The sequence below is a fragment of the Parasteatoda tepidariorum genome, chromosome 4, assembly GCF_043381705.1.
Source record: "Parasteatoda tepidariorum isolate YZ-2023 chromosome 4, CAS_Ptep_4.0, whole genome shotgun sequence".
Classification (NCBI taxonomy): Eukaryota; Metazoa; Arthropoda; class Arachnida; order Araneae; family Theridiidae; genus Parasteatoda; species Parasteatoda tepidariorum.
In genome coordinates this window covers 33311216-33332500 of record NC_092207.1, presented here as the reverse complement: position 1 = coordinate 33332500, position 21285 = coordinate 33311216, and the positions used below count along the sequence as shown (strand labels likewise).

General features: G+C 27.9%; 1 protein-coding gene across 5 annotated transcripts in view; it reads right to left on the bottom strand.

The window, feature by feature from the left end:
* LOC107456827 (protein lin-54 homolog) overlaps nucleotides 1-21285 on the bottom strand; it is a 32131-nt gene that overhangs the window by 1896 nt on the left and 8950 nt on the right. For all 5 annotated transcript variants that reach the window (XM_016074787.4, XM_016074788.4, XM_071179628.1 and 2 more), the window contains exons 3-12: nucleotides 17805-18032; nucleotides 12332-12530; nucleotides 10372-10487; nucleotides 6790-6969; nucleotides 6523-6713; nucleotides 4792-4866; nucleotides 4556-4701; nucleotides 3662-3768; nucleotides 3382-3581; nucleotides 1566-1741 (exon numbers count right to left, since the gene is read on the bottom strand). In XM_016074787.4, the coding sequence (XP_015930273.1) occupies nucleotides 1566-1741; nucleotides 3382-3581; nucleotides 3662-3768; nucleotides 4556-4701; nucleotides 4792-4866; nucleotides 6523-6713; nucleotides 6790-6969; nucleotides 10372-10487; nucleotides 12332-12530; nucleotides 17805-18032 (1618 nt within the window). The remainder of the gene's footprint in view (nucleotides 1-1565; nucleotides 1742-3381; nucleotides 3582-3661; nucleotides 3769-4555; nucleotides 4702-4791; nucleotides 4867-6522; nucleotides 6714-6789; nucleotides 6970-10371; nucleotides 10488-12331; nucleotides 12531-17804; nucleotides 18033-21285) is intronic.

The following is a 21285-nucleotide window of genomic DNA, read 5'->3' as shown; positions in this document are numbered from 1 at the left end:
ATTAAAAAGTGAAGATTGCAATTCAAATTTTTTAACATTTTTTATTTTTTAAGAAAAAAAAGTTCAGTGTGTTCAGGAACTATCTTACGAGGCGCAGATTTTTCACCAATTTATGCTTGAAAAAAAAAAAACATCTCTAGGAGTAAAGAAAAGTCTCCCAATAGTCTCCTTTTCTTGAAAATAGTTGCTTTTTTTTAAGCCTTTTCAGGCAAAAAAAGTTGCCATAGTCGCCTCATGCCAAAAATAGTTGCAAATAGTTGCATTTTAGTCGCCTGTGGCAACCCTGGGAACTCAAAGCTGCATTGAACATAGTGCTTAATTTAAGTATCATGGGGAAATATCGTAACTCATATCCATATATGAGCAAAGGAGGGGTTGGAAGGCTCTAGATACGGAACCGGTCTTATCCCCAAATGGTGTATTCGAGTGTTGCGATTGTGACCAAAAGTTTAAATTACATTATATATGTATATAACTTTCAACACGGTTTTGTTTTCTTCTTTTTTTCTTTAAAGAAAGAAAAAAATATATATAGTTAGTAGTAAAATTACAATTCTACATTATTTTGATATTCAAACTCCACATTATTTTTTTAAAGTGTTCAAAATTCTGAATTTAATTATTTTAATTTATGCAATGAAGTTAAATGTATTTATAAGTTATTACAAATAACAATTTTATACACAACATACAAACAATGAAATTTAATACCTTCATAATTTCTTTCAAATGAAAATGATTTCTATATGTGTAAATAAAAGCTAGATTTTCTAATTCATCTTCAGTAAACTTTCAAATTTTATAGTAATTTAAAATTCAATTTAACTTACAATGTAAATTTTTTTATTCTACTATGAAAAATAACGATCAATGAGTTACACAAATTATTATTATTTTTGGATTCCTATTTTCAGCTTTGTTGTTTTTTTAAAAATAAACTTGTGTATAATTAACTTAGTTGACACGTTCTTTTAATAAACTTAACAAGTTCTATAAAAATTAAAATTTTTAAAAATAATCAGTGATTTTCAAACGAATTTTGCTAAAATAAGGTAGAAACGAAAAAGTTGAAGCCAGTTACAAGAATTAATCAATGAGTGCAGAAAGCTTTTTAATTGAGATCTTGTGACTGCAGAGAGTTTTTCATTTTATCTCATTCTAGTTTAAACTTAAGATTACCAATGGAGATGAGATATAATTTGCCATGAAAAGTTTCTCCCATTTTACAGCATCTTCTAAAAATTACATGTTAGTATGTGAAAAACTGTTCATGAGATAAGTTATTTAGGATGTTCTTTCGTTCCTTCTCTTCTTTTTTTACATTAGTTATTTTTTTTTTAATAAAAAAAAAGAAAAGTTTTCTTTTTTACTTCTATTTTATTTTTTAAATTTATTTTTATTTTTTGCAAACTGTGATGCATTGCTTTGCATTGGGGGGTAAAATTTGTTTCAAAATTTCAAACAAAAGTATTTCAGTTCATAAACTTATCATAAATAATATTGCATTTATAGAAAACTATGCAACAATTGGAATGTACATCTCTTAATGTAAAAAAAAATTTTACCTTTTGTTTTGTTTGCACAGTCTATAATCCGTACAAGACACCGTCCAAATTCTTGTAAAACCAGCCTCTCTATTTCTTCCTCACTTGTATGGGATTTCTCTGCTTCACTTGCTTGAGCCAATAGGCAAAGACAGGTAGCCTCCAAAACACCATCCGTCACAAAAGCAAAAGGCAACCTTTTAAAAGATAGATCATTATTGTTCTGTTGACATATAAAGCTTATTAATTTTTTTCGTCACAAATAGCTGGCTTAATAACAGTATTTTTTTTACACTATTCATTTTTAACTGTTATTGAACATAAGTATTTCCTATTGATTACTTAAAAAACATTGGAATCAATACCTCACTTGCCTGTATAGCAATGTCAGATGCATAAATATGTAGTATGAGTCAGAATTTCCTCTGTTGCTAAAACTGAAATAACTTCTTAACTATTAGACACATTTAATTGAAATTTCAGGAGATTCAATAAAAAAAATTACACTGGAACCATTATATAACTTGCCTAAATAGGAACGAGTATGTTTGGTCCTTTTCTCCTCAATAAATTCCAGATAGAGGTTAAAGCTCACCTTGGGTGAGAGTAACTTCAGATATTCATTTTGATTTTATTACTATTATTGAATTACCTTTTTTTATTATTATTGAACTACCTAGGCACATGCCTAAAAGTTTAGGACAATATTATATAAAAGTTGTACCAGTAACCACAGATGTTATTTGATTTTGTTTCTGCTATACTTAAGGCTTTTTTTCCAGCAAGTTCTATACTTGTCTAGTTTTGGAAAAGGCAGTTATGATGTTGAAAGTTGTGCTAATTTCACTATTTTAAGGTAAACCTTAAAGTTATGCCAAATGTACACCCCACATATATTGTTTTTTTTTTAAAGGTACTACTTATTAATATATATTCACACTATATATACCTTAGTGTTACACAGTTGGCACAAGTAGATTTTGATGGACAAAACCTTATTTTAGAGATTTTTGAATAACCTCTGACCTTTGATGCAAAGGTCCTTTGAAAGTATTTATGTCCTAACAGTTAATGTGGAAGTAATAGAGCACAAAATAATAATCAGTACTATGGTTCACTCATTTCTCAAAAAGTAACTGCATGCAAATAGATGTGTTTTCCTTAAAATTTCAGAGACTATTCAGTTTTAATTCACAAAATTCTGAGAATTTTTTTTTCTTCAAAAATAAAAAAAAATCACATGACTAGTAGTTTTATATGAAGAACATATCCTGAAAACTGCAACAGAACGAAAAATGTCTTACACTGGCATTAAAATATGAACACAATAGGTATTAAATTAAAAATTACAAATCACTGAAGTTTTATATTTCATTAAAAGATTATTTGAAATCAGTGAATTCGGAATACTCTTTATTGCTTTTAACCACTAAAAATTTTTGCTCATAGCTTTTCAAATTTCAGTTTCTGTTCTTTCACTGTTCTACAGAGAAAAGAATTTTTTTTGTTGCTTTTTTTCATTTGTTGATTTAATCAAATCGCTTTAGCTTTTTAGCCATTGTTTATAGAATCATTTAAGGAGTAGAAAATAACTACTGAAGATTTATTGCGAACAACAAAATTTCAGAAATCTTGGTAGTTAAGGGAAGGGAAAAAAAAATATTTTAAACAAATTATTCTGAAAATTCTTAAAAAGTCACCCCCCCCCCTGGTTACTCAACCGTAAGACTGTAAGCTCGACTCTGAAAAAACAATTACGGATAAATCGCAAGAGTTGGCATTTCTGAAAAGACGATCCATTCATTTGTCGATAGTCAAGTGAAAGGAATATTTATACCTTTCTCCGGTCTGAGACATGACAGGTGGTTTGGTGGGAATATCAAGGATTTGAGATGAGAGATTTGTCTTGGCAGCAGCTTGTTGTTGCACCCTCACTTCAGCTGCATCAGCTAGATGCATCAGTGTTTTCCGTTCCGAACTGTCTTCAAAATTTTTACAACCGACACACTTGCATAAATTTGTACAAAGAATTTTAGCCTGGAAGAAATTGGTTTTGAAATTTAGACATAAATCTAACAGACAAGATTTAGAAAATTATTAAAGAAAACTGAAATTACCTCATAACATTCACAGTAATTTTTCAAACAGTATGATCTTTTGCAATTGCATCCTTTCGTGTGCCTCCTTTCTTGATCACTGTTTCCACCACCACCCCTACTTTTTCCTAGAAACAGACAATGAGTTAAATTAAATGGAATTTTTTTATTGAAAAGAATATAGGGTATTTCAAAATTCGGCCAACAGCATCAGAGGGTTGATACGAGGCATCAACAGGATGAAAACTTATTATAGAACCTAGGGTTCCTAATTCAAGTTAGTGATTTAAATAAATGCTTTCTTAATTTAAATTTCATTTTATTTTAAAAAAATAAAATTTTAAATTATATAAGAAATTTATTTGAAAATAGTTAAATTAAATAAAGGGACTTATACTTTACATTAATTGCAGGTTGATATATATATTAAGGTTGGGTTTTTGCTGGTAAAAAACCATGAGGAAAATGGTAAAAACCTTATAATACTATTTATCCATATTTATTTAATGATACGTATCGGTTTCTTTCTCATAACTGCTACAAATATAAATTATTTTTACATTAATGCAAAATTTTGTTTAGTTTTTTTTTCATTTAAAAATGATAAAAAATTTTTGGAATTATATAAAGTGTAAAACATTTTTATGTATCATTTTTGATGCTTGGTAATAATAATAAAAAACAATTACTCTGCATTTTCTTCTTTTACAAACAATATACATCAATTGTAGATTATAAAGTTTAAACAAACTGTAAAAAAACTAAAATTATTTGTGTAAGTACACAAGATTTAGGTGGATAACGGAAATTTGATATTTTTGATTATATATAATTCCTCTGTATTTTTACAATTTCAAATCATTTTGTATATCAAACTTCCCAAAAGAAAAATAATAAAAAGAAAAATTAACTTACCAATTTTTGGGTGAAAAGCATATGGATTACGATCAAGACAAGCTTTGATAGCCTTTTGTCTCTCTTCTTCGTGAGACAAGTTGTTGTAGCAATTTGTGCAATTACAACTGTTGCAAAACTCTCCATTTGCAAAACAATCACAATAACTAAAAAATAATTAAAGAATTGTGCTATACATTCAACATATATAACAGCATAATTCTAAGGCAAGATAAATTATAAAAATTGCAACTTACAGCTTTAAACACTGGGATTTTGTACAATTGCAAGGTTTTCTGGGCCTAATATCCGTTTCAACAGGAGTGGCTCGCCTAAAAAAATAAAAAAAAAATTTATAAACCTTTCACTCTTGACAAGAAAATTAACACTCATATATTTCTCACAACTTGGGCAAAATGATACAGCTTAGGTATAACTTCCTTTGTTAAATGCTTAAAGAAAAAAAGTATGGAATAAGTAAAAGAATGGTAAAAAATGAAGTACATATATGTAGTTTTAATCCCTGCCAAGCAGGGATGGAATAATTCACCTTTGCTTCGAATTCATTTGAGATCCTATATTTCTTGTATGAATTAGAGGTGGTTTTTTCTGAAATGGCTTCCCAAAAGGCAAAAACAAACGTATCACATCCTGGTATGACTGCCTTCTTATATTTCTGGCATGGGTTTTTTCTTTTTGACAAATGAATGTGCACCATTTTCTTCTCAATGAGTTCTTAAATGGCAACATCCAGGGCACATGAGGTTTTAAGAGGCTTGTACAATCTGCTGGGATAAGGATCATGTCTGTGTCAATTTTTTAATTGTCTTTTTTGAAATAAGTGGACTCCTATTTAGCTCTGCTCTGTAAGACAAGCAATCTTGATTGTCAACACATCATCTTGATTGCTACCCCAAATCTCGCCTAATCTAAACTTCTATTAATGGGCTTGTCATCCATCCATTGATAGAGCGAGTAATTCAAATGCTTGATGGAAATCTTAAATCCTGACGTACCCATGATGAGATAAGGTTGGTTGGCCTTATAATAATGGCCGTGGTGGGATAAGGCAGTGAATAAACGAAAAAAATTATGACCAGATGCCACCACCGCTAACGGCGTGAATCGCATTTTTTTCATTTTGTGTAGGATATCCTTATTGCATGATTTCCCACCACATCATTAATTTGAGAATATGGTTCATTGAACCTTACCATCATTTAGTCTATGTTTGTGATATCAAAATTTGTGTAGTCATTCTTTACACAAAGATATTACAGTTTGAATAAATCCATTTACTGCATCAGTTTTTAGCTCTTAGGTGTACCTCTTCACATGGAGATGTCAAATAGTTTTCTATTGCACAATGAATTTGTTGAAATATAATTCTTTCCTGTCTATGACTTTTACTTAACTTAGATTTATTATTTACTTATGCATTTTATCGATGCATAATTAGTTTGTTTATGTTCTATGTTACTTAATGCCTGTCTTTGTGTTAAGTGAGAAATATATAGTAAAAGAATTGAAATCTTTATGAAAGAATTTTTGTAAGAATATAGAATGTGTCACTTAAGAGAATAATTACTTGACGGGCTTGGCTTACTCAAAACACAATAGAAAGAGCAGTTACTAACGGAAACAAATGCTATGTTTCAACAACCAATCTAGATTCCTACACTACGTCACTTGTAGATATCCCATTCTGAGAAAAAAGCAAACTGTTTTGAAATTCTCAACCTGAATAGAGTTGTGTGATGGTCTCTGGTTAATATTCGTATGAAACTATGGGCTTAATCGAATCTAGAGGTTTGTTTGGTATTTCATGGTAAACTAAAATTAAAAGTAGTTGTCAGGAATTGTTAAAAACTAGTAGTTTTTTGTATCACACTACAGTACTGTTTTAATAAAAAGTAGCCTACTACACAACAAAACTACAGTAGTCTTGTTACTTATAACACATTACTTCCGACTATTGGATACTATACCTGGAAGAATGAGGGGGAGATCCATGCATAGAAGAAGCAACATTTGATGAGTGGAAATTATTGGGTGGATTAGATGTTATTGAAATAATTGTTGATTGTGGTCCTAAAGCTGAGGAGCTGGATGTTGGGGGAGCAGGTAGAATATTCAACACTGTACTACCGGTACTGGGAGTGGCAACTGGTTGCTGAAGCTGAAATAACAAAACACATGTAGCTGTGGCATTAACACTATATATTACATTATGGATAAAGGAAATCAATTGTTACCTGAGTAACATATTGAGCTGGCACCATTACATAACTAGAGGAGCCAGCTCCTACAGGTATAAGGGTTCCAGCTGGAAGCTGACCCAACTGGCTGGAAGACACAGAGCTAGTTCCACCTCTAATCTGAGAACTTGAGACAGCAGGAATTAAGAACTTTGGCCCAACTTGCTTAGGTGTTATCTAAAAACAAAATGAAGTTTTCTAAAATAGGCAAATAGCATTCATAAATTTTAATTCAAATTTGATTTAAAATAAGCACAAATGTTTCAACGAAATACAAACTCTAAACTGAGCACAAAAGTAGAAATATTTAAAAAATTTTAAAATAATAATAATGGAAATAAAGTTTAAAAATATAAACATAAGAACAAAAACCTACACTTTTATATTTGACACAGATTATATTGTAAAGTTCAAGTTATCGATTAATTTATTATTATTTTTAAACATTTTTAACCATGATATATTTTGGGACCACTAAATGAATACCTAGGTAATTCTTTAGAACCAATAAACCTTCATGGTTAATGTGACCACTATGCATTTTTATATATTAAAATATAAATTTTGCTTTATTCCATCTTTTACATTATCAATCAAGATAATAAATAAATATTTTTTTAAAATACATTCAGTATAGAATTTAGAAAGGTATGAATTGATTTTCCAAAATGTTTAATATTAGCTTTATTTCAAAGAAAGGAAATAGTTGCTTAAAGAAAAGTCAAAATATAAAAACCCTAATTAGAACTGAATTATCAATTAAAATAACATAAGAAAAAAACAATAATATCACAGAGTAAGTTCTCATAAAATATACCTAGTTTCATAAATTGTACAATATAAGGACACATTCACATGAAATAGCATGAGATCATTAAAATGATCACACAATTGATGACTTTATAACATACAATACAAAGAATCGAATGTCCTAAGAATTTCCAGAGTTAATGAAAATTTCTATAAGTTGATCACACAAAACAAAACCGTGTTATTTTTCCTGCATATGTAAAATATAGTAGTACTTTCTGCAAAGTACTACAAATAAGAGACACATAAAGAGACAAATTTGTTAGTCCCATTTCCCGTGAATAGGAGCCTTTATGTACTTCTTAATTAAGTAAACTTTTTCTACGAGGCATTGTTAAAAAAAAATTTGTTAAGAGAGAGAGGGAGAAGATGCATCACGAACTCTTTATTGGTATTGTGGAGAAAAGGCACAAATAAGGGAAAAATAAGAAATAAAATGGCTAGACCATCCAGTGATGATGATGATAGCTACTAATTTAATAGAACATTTTAAGATGTAAAGAGTGAACATTTTTCATTTTAGTTCCTGTGTGTGCTGTGATGTTATGAGGAGAAATAGTTTTATGCTAGTGTGCTATTTTATTTGTAGATTATCTATTATACTTTTCGGAAAAAAAGATAAATATTAAAAGAAAAAATATATGTAATTAATCTAACAGAAGTTTTAGACATTTAAGACAGAAAGTTGGAATATGTAAAACTCAAGAAAGTAATGTGCTAAAAAGTATAGAGAAATGATGGATAACTATTTCAAATAAGCAATCAAAGACTTGAATGCAAAAAATTTCAAATGGTTGGTTAGACGAATTCAAACACAAGCAGAAATTTTTTTGATTATTTGTGATGAACTAGAATTACATAATGAAGCAGACTACATAAAATGGTTAAAAGAAATATGTAAATCTAAATTTCTAATTAAATTAAATTTTTTAGTTTCCATGTACTCTCTAGATAAAGGATTTTGCTATTTCAAGGGCAAAACACAAGGTCCCAGGGATGTTCTTTATTAGAAGGTAACACATTCTTAATTTTGTTACTGACCTATTTTGCTTTCTTGGGAATTCTGATAGGGTATAAATTAATTCAAGTTGTTAACACCCAGGGTATAAATAATTTAAATTGGTAGGAGAAATTTGTTTCTTTTTGAGTTCTTATAATATAATAAATAATTCATAAGAAATGAAAGTTAAGATTTTTATAGCTATCAAAATAAAAATAAAAAAATTAAATGTTTTTATTTTTCTTTCAAAAAGCTTGAAAATTTGAATATCTTTATATGTCAGCTTAAACAGTTTTTTCTACTACTTAAAGAAACTGCCCTGGAGGAAATAGGTTCCTATCAAGCAGAAGAAATCGAAAGAAACTTTTTCATATCTGCAGATTTGGCATAATTCCCTGGATAGCTTTAAACAAAGTTTTATTGTTTAACAATTAATGCTAAAAATGCAATTTTTACGTAATAATAAATTTTTGAGAAAACTGAAATTTAATTGTTCTTCTATAATGTATTATTGGAATAATATATTAATGAATTTTTTTAAAAATAAAATAATTTAAACAATATGGTACAATAAATATAAGACATAATGTTAAGAATATGACATAATATATAAAAGAAAAAATTCAGTTAATTTTTTAAAAATTTGAACCAAATTTTATTTGCAAGACAGACCTAGTACAGGGTGCATAGCCAAATTATTCAACAAAAAATAAGCTCTTTTCAAGCACTCAAATAACATTTTTAAGCACTTTAAAAAATATCATAATTAGGTATGGTTGGAAAATTTTTGACAATTGACAGTTTTATCTGGTTTTAACAGTCATGTNAAAAAATCTTTTGGCATTGTTTTTGACAATTGTCAAAATTTTTGAATCATGTAAATCGAATGGTGTTTTCATACGCTACAGACTGGCGATGCGTCGAAATAGATTGAGGTTGAATTAATTGCGAAAACATTGAATTGAACAATGTGAACAGTGCCTTTCTGCATAATTCGTAGCGAAAATCAACATGGTAAAGGAAAAATCTTATTTCAGAAAAGGAAAAATTAAGCACTTTTTAAAAACACCCACTGAAAAAAGCACCTTTAAGGGCTTTTAAAAATGAAAATAAGCACCTTCAAGCACTTTTTAAAAACGCTACGCACCCTGTAGTATTTATAACTGGTTGAGCATACATAAAACTCTCAAATATTACTTTTAATATTTAGTATTGGTACATTTTTTCTACCTAATGAGATTAAGTAGGAATAGGACATAATAAATATATATGAAAGAATTTCGTTAATTTTGATAAATCTCAACAAAAAAATAATCTCTCCCATTGCTATAATATTTGAAATATTTATTCTGCATGTTATATTTGAAGTTGTATATTCATTTGTGTAAATTATTCTTAGAACTAATATATCTTTTAAAAATGACTGAAAGCTACAAACACCCTGATTTTGGGTATAAATGCAGGGCAAGTATAAATATCCATTTATAATTATCTAGTCCACATCTATATCTATAAGTTTTTAAAATGCATACCAAATTACATATAATAATAATTTGTAAAAAATTGAATTTTCAAGAAACCAGAATTAGCGAGATGTCTAATCTAAAACGCTTAATTTCATTTAAGTTATCGTAAGTCAATTTCTCAGGTTTAAAGAACAGTAACACCTGATTTCATAAGACTGAAATTTTTGTAAATGATGAATTCTATGAAGTTTTATGAATGAACAATTTTAAGCAATCAATAAATTTAGTTCAATAGTCACTGACCAATTTTGCTGGAGCAATAGGCACAGTTGGACGAACTTGAGCTAAGGATGTTGAGGCCGTAGCTGTATTTAATGACACTATAGATGAGATTTGTGGCGTTGGAGGATCTTTTATGACTGAAAATATAGTTAGAGAAAAAATTTTAGAACATGAAAGTACTTGAATAACTTAAGAAAGTATGAAATTTAGTAAAAGCTTTCATTTTCAGAATTTCAAATAAAGCACAATGATTTTGATTTAAAAAAAAAAAAATTCTTCAGGTAAGTTATAGTATGAAGGGTGACATATATATTTCATTATTTCAGTAAAAAAGATGACAATAAACATTACTGTAACAACAAGCATTTACTGTTAAATTAGTGGTAATAGATGGAGAAAAAATATGACAAAAATGCTAAGATTAGTTAATTGCACAAGTTACAGAAGGATATAAACAAAAAACGATAAAAAAGAGAGATTATTCTACGATTTTTTCTTAAGTAGTACCCTTTTCCAATTTGTAATTTTTTATAAGTCACATTAGCTATAATTTGCATAAAACTATGCAATTTTTTTAAAAGTCAACTAAGTTTGAAACGTAGCCTTGTAAACAAAACTAAACCATTTTTTTTTGCAGACAAATTTAGTTATTAAAAAAAGATCTCCCCTGTTATAACAGACAAGAGAAAAAATTATCCTTGGACAATTTAATTTCCTAGCCCATTACATTACAAATGAAATAAATTATTTTACTTCATAAAACACAGCTCTTTCAATGTATTATTTTAAAACTCCTTTCTACATTTTAAAAATATTAGAATAGTCTTATTTAATGAACTTATTTTTCTATTTTCCAAGAACATTTTGAGAATTTCTATGCAAAATAACTTACAAATAGTGAGATGAATTCTCCATTTCTCAAAATGTTTCCAACTTTTTATCATGAATTTAAACTGGTTTTATCAGTAACTGAAGTACAATCATCTATGCTGCTTACAAGAAGCCTTTTGATGGTTAAGATGCATAAAATATATCTCTATTAATTTACAAAATAAAGGTGTAATCAGGGGTCTGTTTAGGTTTTTTTTAAAGAGGTACCTATTTTGTGAAAATTTAGACATAATTTGTGAAAATTAAAAATTATATTAAAAAATCAACACAAAAATATGGTAAAGTACGAAAATATTTTCAAAAATTGTCACTACAAATAAAAATTATTTATGACTGGTAAATTTCTATATATCCCCCCCCATACATTCAAAAAACAATTTTGCTATTGTAAATTTTGGGCAAAAAATTGCATCTAAATTACAAAATCCATAAAAATCATTGCCCATAGTTAAATTTCAATTTAATAAACTAAATACTAAAAGTTATTTTAAGGTACTAAATAGTACTAAAAGTTATTTTAAGGATGAGAACATTTTCAACTGGGTCATACAGAAAAAAGTTTGAGAGAGAAAAAATAATGGATCATAAAAAAATAAAGGTCAGTTAAAATAAATTTACAATAATGTTAAGATGATGTTCAAATTTTTATTTCCTGTAAAGTTTAGAGAGGGATGCCTCACTGTTTAATTTTAAAAAACTCAGCGAAAAAAACTAGCTTTGATATGGCGTAAGCGACTGGTTAGGCGTACCACATTGCATTATCCAACCAAACATGTGGTATCTTTTCGTAAAAAACGGCTGGCAATAACGCTCCTCTCTTCCATATATTGCAAGGAGAACAGCGCTTGCATGAGAACTTGCTTTTTTATTTGTGAAACTACCATTTTTTATAAAGTTGAACTTGTGAAGGTACCGCTAAGTGGTAGTAAATTTACCCATGACAGACCCCTGGTAATTGAACACTTTTTTAATTATAATTAGTCTTACAAATGGAAATTTCAGAAGAGTTGGCAACTGTGTCTTTATTACATACAAACATGTTATAAAAAATTAATAAATTTAAAATAGTAAAAAAAGAAAAAATGTTTACTTTTCAAAGTTTGATTGGTGTTGTTAGCGCTTACAAGCCTAACGTAATGGAATTTGTTGCCAGGAACTTGCAAAGAGTGAGTTGTTCCTGATGTTACAGGCTGAGTAGCTTGCACAGTTTGTAAAACTGAGGTACTGCTGACAACAGTAGTTGAGGCATTGCTGCTATTATTTACACTCACTAAAGGCTTTAGAAGAGTCTGCAAATAATATAAACATTGGAAATGATTTAACAATATAATAACATCCAAATTTGTCTCCAAGCTACAGCATGCCAATTCATACACTCAGACATGCCATAGCAGTTTTAGAAATGAAAGTTTAACTTAGTGTGTCAATACAACTTTCTTTGGATATATGTTTTCCGGAATTAAAAATTAAACTATAATAAAAATTACCATTTAAGGAAATTATTAAATCAAATTTAAGTTAAAAATATATTTTATAATCATATTCAGTATTTTTATAATAAGTTATATCGGGTATCTATTACATTTTAGATTTTCAAATTCATGACTTTTCATGACTAATTCCAAGAATTTTTCATGACTTTACGAAGTTACTATTTTCTCCGACAAAAACACAACAGTAAATTTAAAAAAGCATCATAATAACATTAATTGAAATTATAGGTGTAACCAAAACTGTTATACTCTGCATCTTCATATTTATAGATTTTTAATTTAAAAAAAACAGAGAAAATAAAGATTTGAAGCAATAAAATAACTCAAAAGTAATTTTTTTCCCCTTTCTTCTGCAGAATTATATTCTAAAGATACTTTTCTTGTTCAAGGGAAAGGAAAGAAATACTTAAGTATTTCTTCTATAACATTAAGAATAAGTTTACAAAATAATTTGCTCTAGAAATGAATTGATTTTTTTTTTGTTGAAAGAAATCAATTTTTAAAGAACATGATAAAAACATTTTATATTTTAATAAAATATGACTATGAGTGGGGAGTTTGTTATAAATTCAGATATTCGGAACACCAAGAAATTGGGGGAGGGGTAAATTCCAGTTTAATAATTAGATTTTTTGGCGACCTAAATTCATGACTTTTTAAAAAAAATATAGTTACAATCATGACATTTCATGACAAATTTTGTTCAATACCAAAATTCATGAATTTCCATGATTTTTCATGACTTTCCAGGTGCACGGATACCTTGTATATGATTTGTTTGATTGGTGCTTCATCGATACTTATTGAACTCTAAAATGCAAAACTTACAAAAAGCCAAGCAGGACATTTAATATCTGTTCTATTTAGTTTAATATTTTTTCACTAAGTTTGAACAATACTAAACATTAAAAAAAAAATAAGCCCTCTGATGACATGACCATTTTTAAAGATTCTATGAATATTCAACTGTTAATTGGATTAAAATTATTTTAAATAAACATGGTATCTGATACATTTTAGATTTTCAAATTCATGACTAATTCCAAGAATATTTCATAACTTAACGAAGTTACTATTTTCTCACACAAAAACACAACAATAAATTTAAAAAAGCATTATAATAACATTAATTGAAATTATAGATATCAAAACTGTTATACTCTGCATCTTCATATTTATAGATCTTACATTTAAAAAACTGAGTAAAGAAAGAGTTGAAGCAATAAAATAGCTGGAAAAAAAAATACAAAAGCAAATAATTTTTTTTCCCTGCAGAATTATATTCTAAAGATATTTTTCTGTTCTAATTTCGGAATAAAAAAAATTCGCCAATGACTGGCTTGCCTCAGCTAGAATTTGAAACTGATAAAATAAAAAATAATAACAAAAATTCTGAAATCACAGAAGTTTAAAAGATAATTGGCTCTAGAAATGATGTTTTTTCTTTTATTTTTTGAAAGAACACCAAATTTTTTAAAGAACATGATGAAAAATTTTATATTTTAATAAAATAGGACTTCGAGTGGAGATTTTGTTACAAACTCAGATATTCGGAACACCATGAATTTGGGAGGGGGGAGGTAGGGAATTCCAACTTAAAAATTAGATTTTACGGCAACCAAAATCCATGACCTTTGTTTTTATCTTGAATTGAAAATTACAAAGATATAGAATTAAACATCACCATCCAAAAATATGAGATGGAATGGTTGTGTAATACTGGTTAAAATATAGTCACTCTAAGGAACTACTCGCTATCGTGGTCTCTCCAAATGAGCTCAGTTAAGCAGCGATGGTTCAGGGGGTAGAGTGTTCACCTACCAATTAGGTGAAACAGGGTTCAAATCCCAACGATGCCTGGTTGATATGAATTCCGCACCCGGGTCACACCAACCACAGTGCTGACATGAAATATCAGCAGTGGTAGATGGATCATGGGTTAGAGTCCCCTTGCCGTCAGGCTAACCATGAGAGGTTTTCCTCTCCATGTGACGCAAATGCGGATTAGTTCCCCCAAAAACCATGAAGGCAAATTTCTAGCAATACTTGATCCAGGAGTTCTATTGTCTTCCGGATTGCGCTCAAAATTACAAGGCTAAGGACTTGAACATTGGTAGTCGTAAACTGAAAATTCGGTGGGGTATTCAACAACGGACAAAAAAATTTTTTTTTTTTTAAAAGAGAGTTGAGCTATAAAAGACTCACTTGGAAACTAATAAGCGATCTTTCTTTTGTCACGAGTTTTAGTTGTAGGTCAATTGATGTGATATAAAGATAGATTATTACACTATTTTACTTTATGATATTAGCCGCTGTCTTTTAATGGTTTTAATCATAGTTTCATGTCTATACAACAGAAAAACTTAATCAATAAAGTAGTTCCAATAATATTACAATTTTAATTTTTCAACATATGTAACACAAATGATTTGATAAATTATGCCTAGTGGATGTTGCATAACTAAGGCTCGATTGTTTTTCTAATATATAATTTAGTTACAATTGAGATTTTTTTAAAGATTCATAGATTGGCAAGGCTTATAACAATTAAAATAAATTAACAATGGAGAAAAAACATTTGTCTTTCCAAACACAAAAAAGTACCGATCAAAGTAGAGTCAAACATTGATGATTTGAATGACGATAACTTGATTTTTCAATGTTTCAAAGTAATATCAAATTTCTGACAAATATACAAACTTTAACATTGAATATTTTTTCCCACTACTTAAATTTGATAAGACGATTTTTCAATTCTTCACAGAAATTTTCGTTTTCTTAACATCAACACTCATCCATAAATACATTTTTTTCTTTTTTTAAATTTACAATTTTAAAAATTTTGGGCAAGATACAATCAATTTTCAGAGATAAATCTAACAAAATTTCCTTTTTATTTTTTGCTTTGTGAACTCACTAGTAGAGTAAGAATTTGGCAAGTCATACTTTTGTAATTGAAAATTTTTTAAAGGGACAAAAATGCAAAATTATAATCTTTATTTATTTCTAGTTTTGTTATCATGGCATTACCACGGAGTTATAAATATAACCAAAAAATTTTAACAGGGTGGTAAGTTTAAAGGATTGATGTCTCTTTGGCTTTTTAAGATTGGAAGTTAAACGAAGTTCTGAAAGCTAAAAGATAGCTATAAGAAAATATTTAATTAGGTTCAGCTGTATCCTTTGAATACCTGTTTTACTTTGCTCAAAGCTGTTTGCTAGTCTTTTAATTAGGGATGTAACTAATATTCAACAAAGTTTTATTTGGAAAAGAATATTCAACAAACTATTATTTGGAAAAGTATTTTTCGAGTTTTTTTTTTTNGGGGGGGGGGGGGATTTGAATAGATTTAAGAAACAATAATCCAAAATCAAATTTTTTACTATACACTATAAAAAATTTATTTTAATCATATTTATTAAGTTCGAAAACTTGTTAATTTATGTTTTGAAAAAACAAATGGAAAAGAGAAATTTGAAGAATCAAAACTAGATTTCTTTATACTGAAAAATGAGTTTTGTAACGCTGATTTTTTAAAATTATTACAATCAGGCAAGTCAATTTTGTCGTTTTTTCAGCACTTTGTTTTAAACAATATGATTCATAACAATAAAGTTATATTTCAGAACTAAGAAAAAAAAAATTCTGTTTTTCTTTTGCATTTTTTATTAACTTTTCTTTTATCAATTTTTATTATAGCACTTTTTAAAGAGCGTTTCTAATAAAACACTTTAATGAAACATTATTCTTTTACAGTCACTCTTTTCTAATATTTAAGAACAATTTTCACTTTGGTTCCTATCTAGCTTTTTCCTTTTCGAAAAACTTATGTTTTCACAGAAATTTTTATTATGACGAGGCAATTAAGAAGGATTCTATTAGACTTCAATCTTCACTTTTTCTTGAAAATACAGCAACTGGAAAATCGAGATGTTTAGTTTTAAAATTTTCCTTCAAAAATTAAGGTTGATTTTTATTTTTTGTTTTACTTTTGTATATTATCTTTTTCTATGATTATTATTTCTGATAACGCTGCATTTTTAAAAGTGTTTAATAGATATTTCTTTTAAAAGAAAATGTTATTTTTAGCATTAAAGTTTTGTTTTAAGAATTAAGATTTGTTTTCTATTTCTCTTTTTTTCCAATTTTACAACTTAATTATTATTTTTTAAATACTTGTTAGATAGCTTTTTATTTATCTTAAATAAATCTAATTACATCAATATCTATTTGTCTTTATTATCATAAACATTTGTATTAGTTTTTCCCCCCTTTATCTTGTAACAATAACACAGCTAAGTTTTTATTATTTTCAATAATGAATTAACTTATTTATATACAAAAAAAAATTGTGAATGAATTTTTTTTTCTTAAGGAAAATACATGGTCTTCAGCCAAATCACTATTCATTACATCCCTTGTCTTAAAGAGTAGATTTAATGTTAATTTCAAAATTACTTTAACTTTAAATTACATTAATTTCAAACTAACTTTAAATTACATTAATTTCAAATTTTACTAAAGCTTTAAGAAACATGGATAAAGCACAAGTTTAAGTACTTAGGATAAATCTAAACTCATGGAGGAAAAAGGCAACAGAAAAAAGAAAGACTTCAATGCGAATTCGGTAGTATTTCTAACAAGTCGAGAACAACAATTATTTCTGTTATTTTGCTTATTTTCAGTCAAAAATAACATATTTTGATTAGTCAACCCATTTTTTACTTCCAATGACAAAATTTTGCACTGTAAAATTATCAATATTTACATTATCAGGGGTCTGTCTAGGTTTTTCTGACAGGTACCTATTTTGTGAAAATTTAGACGTAATTTGTGAAAAATTAAAAATTATATTAAGAAATCAACACAAAAATATGGATTTATCGTTTCTTAAGGGATACAAAAATGAAATTTTAAGAAAAAGTATTTTGTGAAACTACCGTTTTTCCAAAATTGAATTTGTGAAACTACCGTTTTTCCTAAAGTTGAATTTGTGAAGGTACCGCTAAACGGTAGTAAATTCGGCCTGGACAGACCCCTGATTATAAAATATAAAATTAACAATTTACCTGAGGTATAGATTTCAATATTACTTTAGTAGGAGACTGAGGTATAATTTTAGTGGTAGCAGTCACAGGAGCCATTGTTGTAGGACAGAGAACAGTTGCAATTTTGGGAACAGCATTGATATTTGAAATGGTTACACTGGTGGCAGGGGCAATTCTTCGAGGTGATTTTGAGTAGGTAACAGGAGCATAAGCCACTTTTTGTGCTGGCTTCACAGGAGATATAACAAACTGAAAAAGAATTAAACAAATGATCAATACAAGAAGTATCATTACCACTACCTATACAAAAAACTTAGAAGCTTGTGTAAAACCCATTTATCTGCATCACTTGAAAGTCACTAGTTTTTGCAAATAAAATTAGTTTTGAACAAAGTTTGGGGGTCTGTTTAATACCATTCGTTTTTGAAAGTAGATTTTAACTCTATTGATGATAAAAAATTACTCTTGCATTAACTCTTTGTGCTAAGTCATCTCATGAGTTCTCTATTGGGTTGAAATAAATTTTTTGTACTATAATCAAGGGTACTATGTGTTGGTGATTGCTTTTCGAAATTTTTGCCAACACGAATATTGGCTCCTATAACCGAGAAGTATCTACTAATTATAATATTGTAATATTGCGATAAGACAAAAAGATTGATTTAGCAATTCATCATAAATTTCTTATTTAACTAATTAATATTAGTCTTTTTTATTGTTCAATACTTTTGCTACAAAAATAAAATTTGTCTACACTTACAAAATTATCATATTCAATAAACACAAGATTAGTAGTCACCATTCGGTACATGGCAATTAAAATAAAGTGACCACAAAAAAATTACCATCCTCTGTTTTGCCATTTGATACACCATCCTCACGACTCCTTAGTTCTTAGAAGTGCCCTCCATAAATGCACATAAAAACATTTATTTTTTATAACTTGTTCATTTTTTAATTAAATGTTTGACAAGAAACCATATTTTTTAATGACCTTTTCTGACCCTTTTTATCGACAGTTTGTTCTATCATCTTTTCAGATGGCACTAACTTTGTTTTTTGCTAAGGCTCTAAAGTAGAATTAATTATTGACGAAAAAAAAAAAAAACTCCTTGAAAAACAGGCTGACATTTGATTTTATACCAAATGACAAAGAAGTGGGTAGAAGAATGTCAAAATAGTAAATAAATCCCTAACAGTAATATTAAAAAAAAGCTTAATAAAATTAAGAAAAGAACAGAAAGTGGCAATGGTAGGCGGATAACATTTATCTGAAGGGGAAAAAATAGAAATTAAAAAAGGCAAATCAAATACTAAAAAATAAATAAAGCAAGGGCAACAGTTAAAGAAATTCTAACCATAATATTTATGTTTAATTAACAAGCTTAATTTTCTAGAGTTAGTTATTATACTTTATTCTGATACAGAAGTTTAAAATTGATTAGGAGGAAAGCATGTCTAAAATCAAACCTATTATGCACTACTCTACAATAAAAGAGACATTTCTTGTTTTTGACATTTTTTTTAAATCTTAAGAGGATTATTTTGTAACTTTAGAGGTGTTTAAGTGAGTGCATACGATTTTTCATACCTAGCAATAAGATTGAAAGCTTTCAGAGGTTCGAAGGACAGACAGTAAATTATGAAAAAAACAAGTATTTTTGAACAACCTCTGCCAGAAAATCAAGAAGTAAACTTGTAGCAATTACTTCAGTTATTATTTGCAAACACTGCATAAAACTTTGTAAATCTAGCTTAAATATTTATGGAAATATTGACATTTTTATAAAAATAATAATAATATATATATATATTTTTTTGTCTTGTGTTTTATTGCTATTACTTTGAAAATATCTGATTAAAATTGAATTAAATTTTTGGAGAAATTTAAAATTACTGCTTTAAATTTTGAAAAAAAATTTGTCAAAAACTACACATGCGACGAAATTTTTATTTTATTATTTTTTTCTTCATAATTTTGTAGCGCTAATGAAATGAATGAGGCAGCTAATGAAAAAAAAATTAAACAATTTCTAGCAATTTTCTGAGTATTTTTGTACTTAAAAAAAAAAAAGCTTAAAAGAATAAGGGGGTTTCCACAAATTTCATTTTGTATCATACGACAAAATTTAACAACAAATGATAATATTACAATAATCATCAGGACAAAAAAAAAAAAAAAATGTAATGGCATAAGGAAAAAAACATGTGAAAGAAAACATACTTTCATGGGAGATGATCTCACAAAAAGGTGTCATTTTTTTAATAAATCTTGTTTAAAAGTACAAAATGAAATTCTCAAGCTTTTAAATTTCTTTTAAAATATACAAAAACTACTTTCAAAATTTATTGAAACTTCGAAAATTTTAAAGATATTAAAATCAATTTTTTTCATTAGTTGCCAAATAAGATTCATCAAAAATTATTAAAGATTTTTTCACATTTTTTGCTGTGCATGCACAGTATGAAAGAGCGACTCATATGAAAGTTTCTAACGATTTTTTTCTCGCTAAATTTTAAAACAATAACTTTGAAGTTAATTTTAAATTTCCCCAAAACTTTCGTTTCATTTTATTGGATATTTTTAAAGTAATAGCAAAAAAAATTAGAAGAAATTCTCTTTTTTAAATAAAAACATCTATATTTCCATAATTTTTAAGCTAAATTTAAGAAATTTTATGTAAATATCGTATAGATCAACTAAAGTAATCAATACAACTTCAAGCTAATTGCTTGATTTTTCTGATAGAGTGTGTTCAAAAATACTTATTTTCTCTCGTAATTTTTTATTGCTCCCTTAAACCTCTAAAAGCCTTATCGCTAAGTATGAAAAATAGTACAGTACAGAATCCGTTATCCGGAAATCAGAAAACCGGAACGAAATTCAATAAATTTTCCCACCATTTTTTTAAAAAAAAAATTTTTTTTCCTCATGAGGTTTATGGATTTTTCTTTCTTTTTTGAAAGATGTTCACCTTACCATCATTTCGGAAATAATCATTAGTGTATTACTTCATCGGTTTTTCTTCTTTTTAAGATTATTTCCAAAAAAAAAAAGTTTTTTTTTTCCAGTCGGGCTTAACAAAAAAAAAAAAAACGGCTTTTGTAGCGATTCAGAAAACCGGAAAAATCAGTTATCCGGAATAGCGATGGTCCCGAATAATTAGTTCCCTACTGTATAAACTATACACCCCTAAAGTTACAAAACAACCCGCTAAGTATTTCTTGAGAAGTTTAAGAAAAAATCAAAAACTGATAGTGTCTCTTCCATTATTGTAGGATAGTGTATATTCTTTTTGATTAATACATGAGATGTTATAATAATATTACACATTATACAGTCAAACCACGCTATAGTGAGCCTTGAAGGGACCGAAATTTTGGTTCACTATAACCGCGAGTTCACTATATCCGTTACGCAAGCAATTTAACTAATGGTTTCCAAACTGCTCCCTTTTATTACACATTATTCAAATAAATGACTGAAAAATATTATATAGTA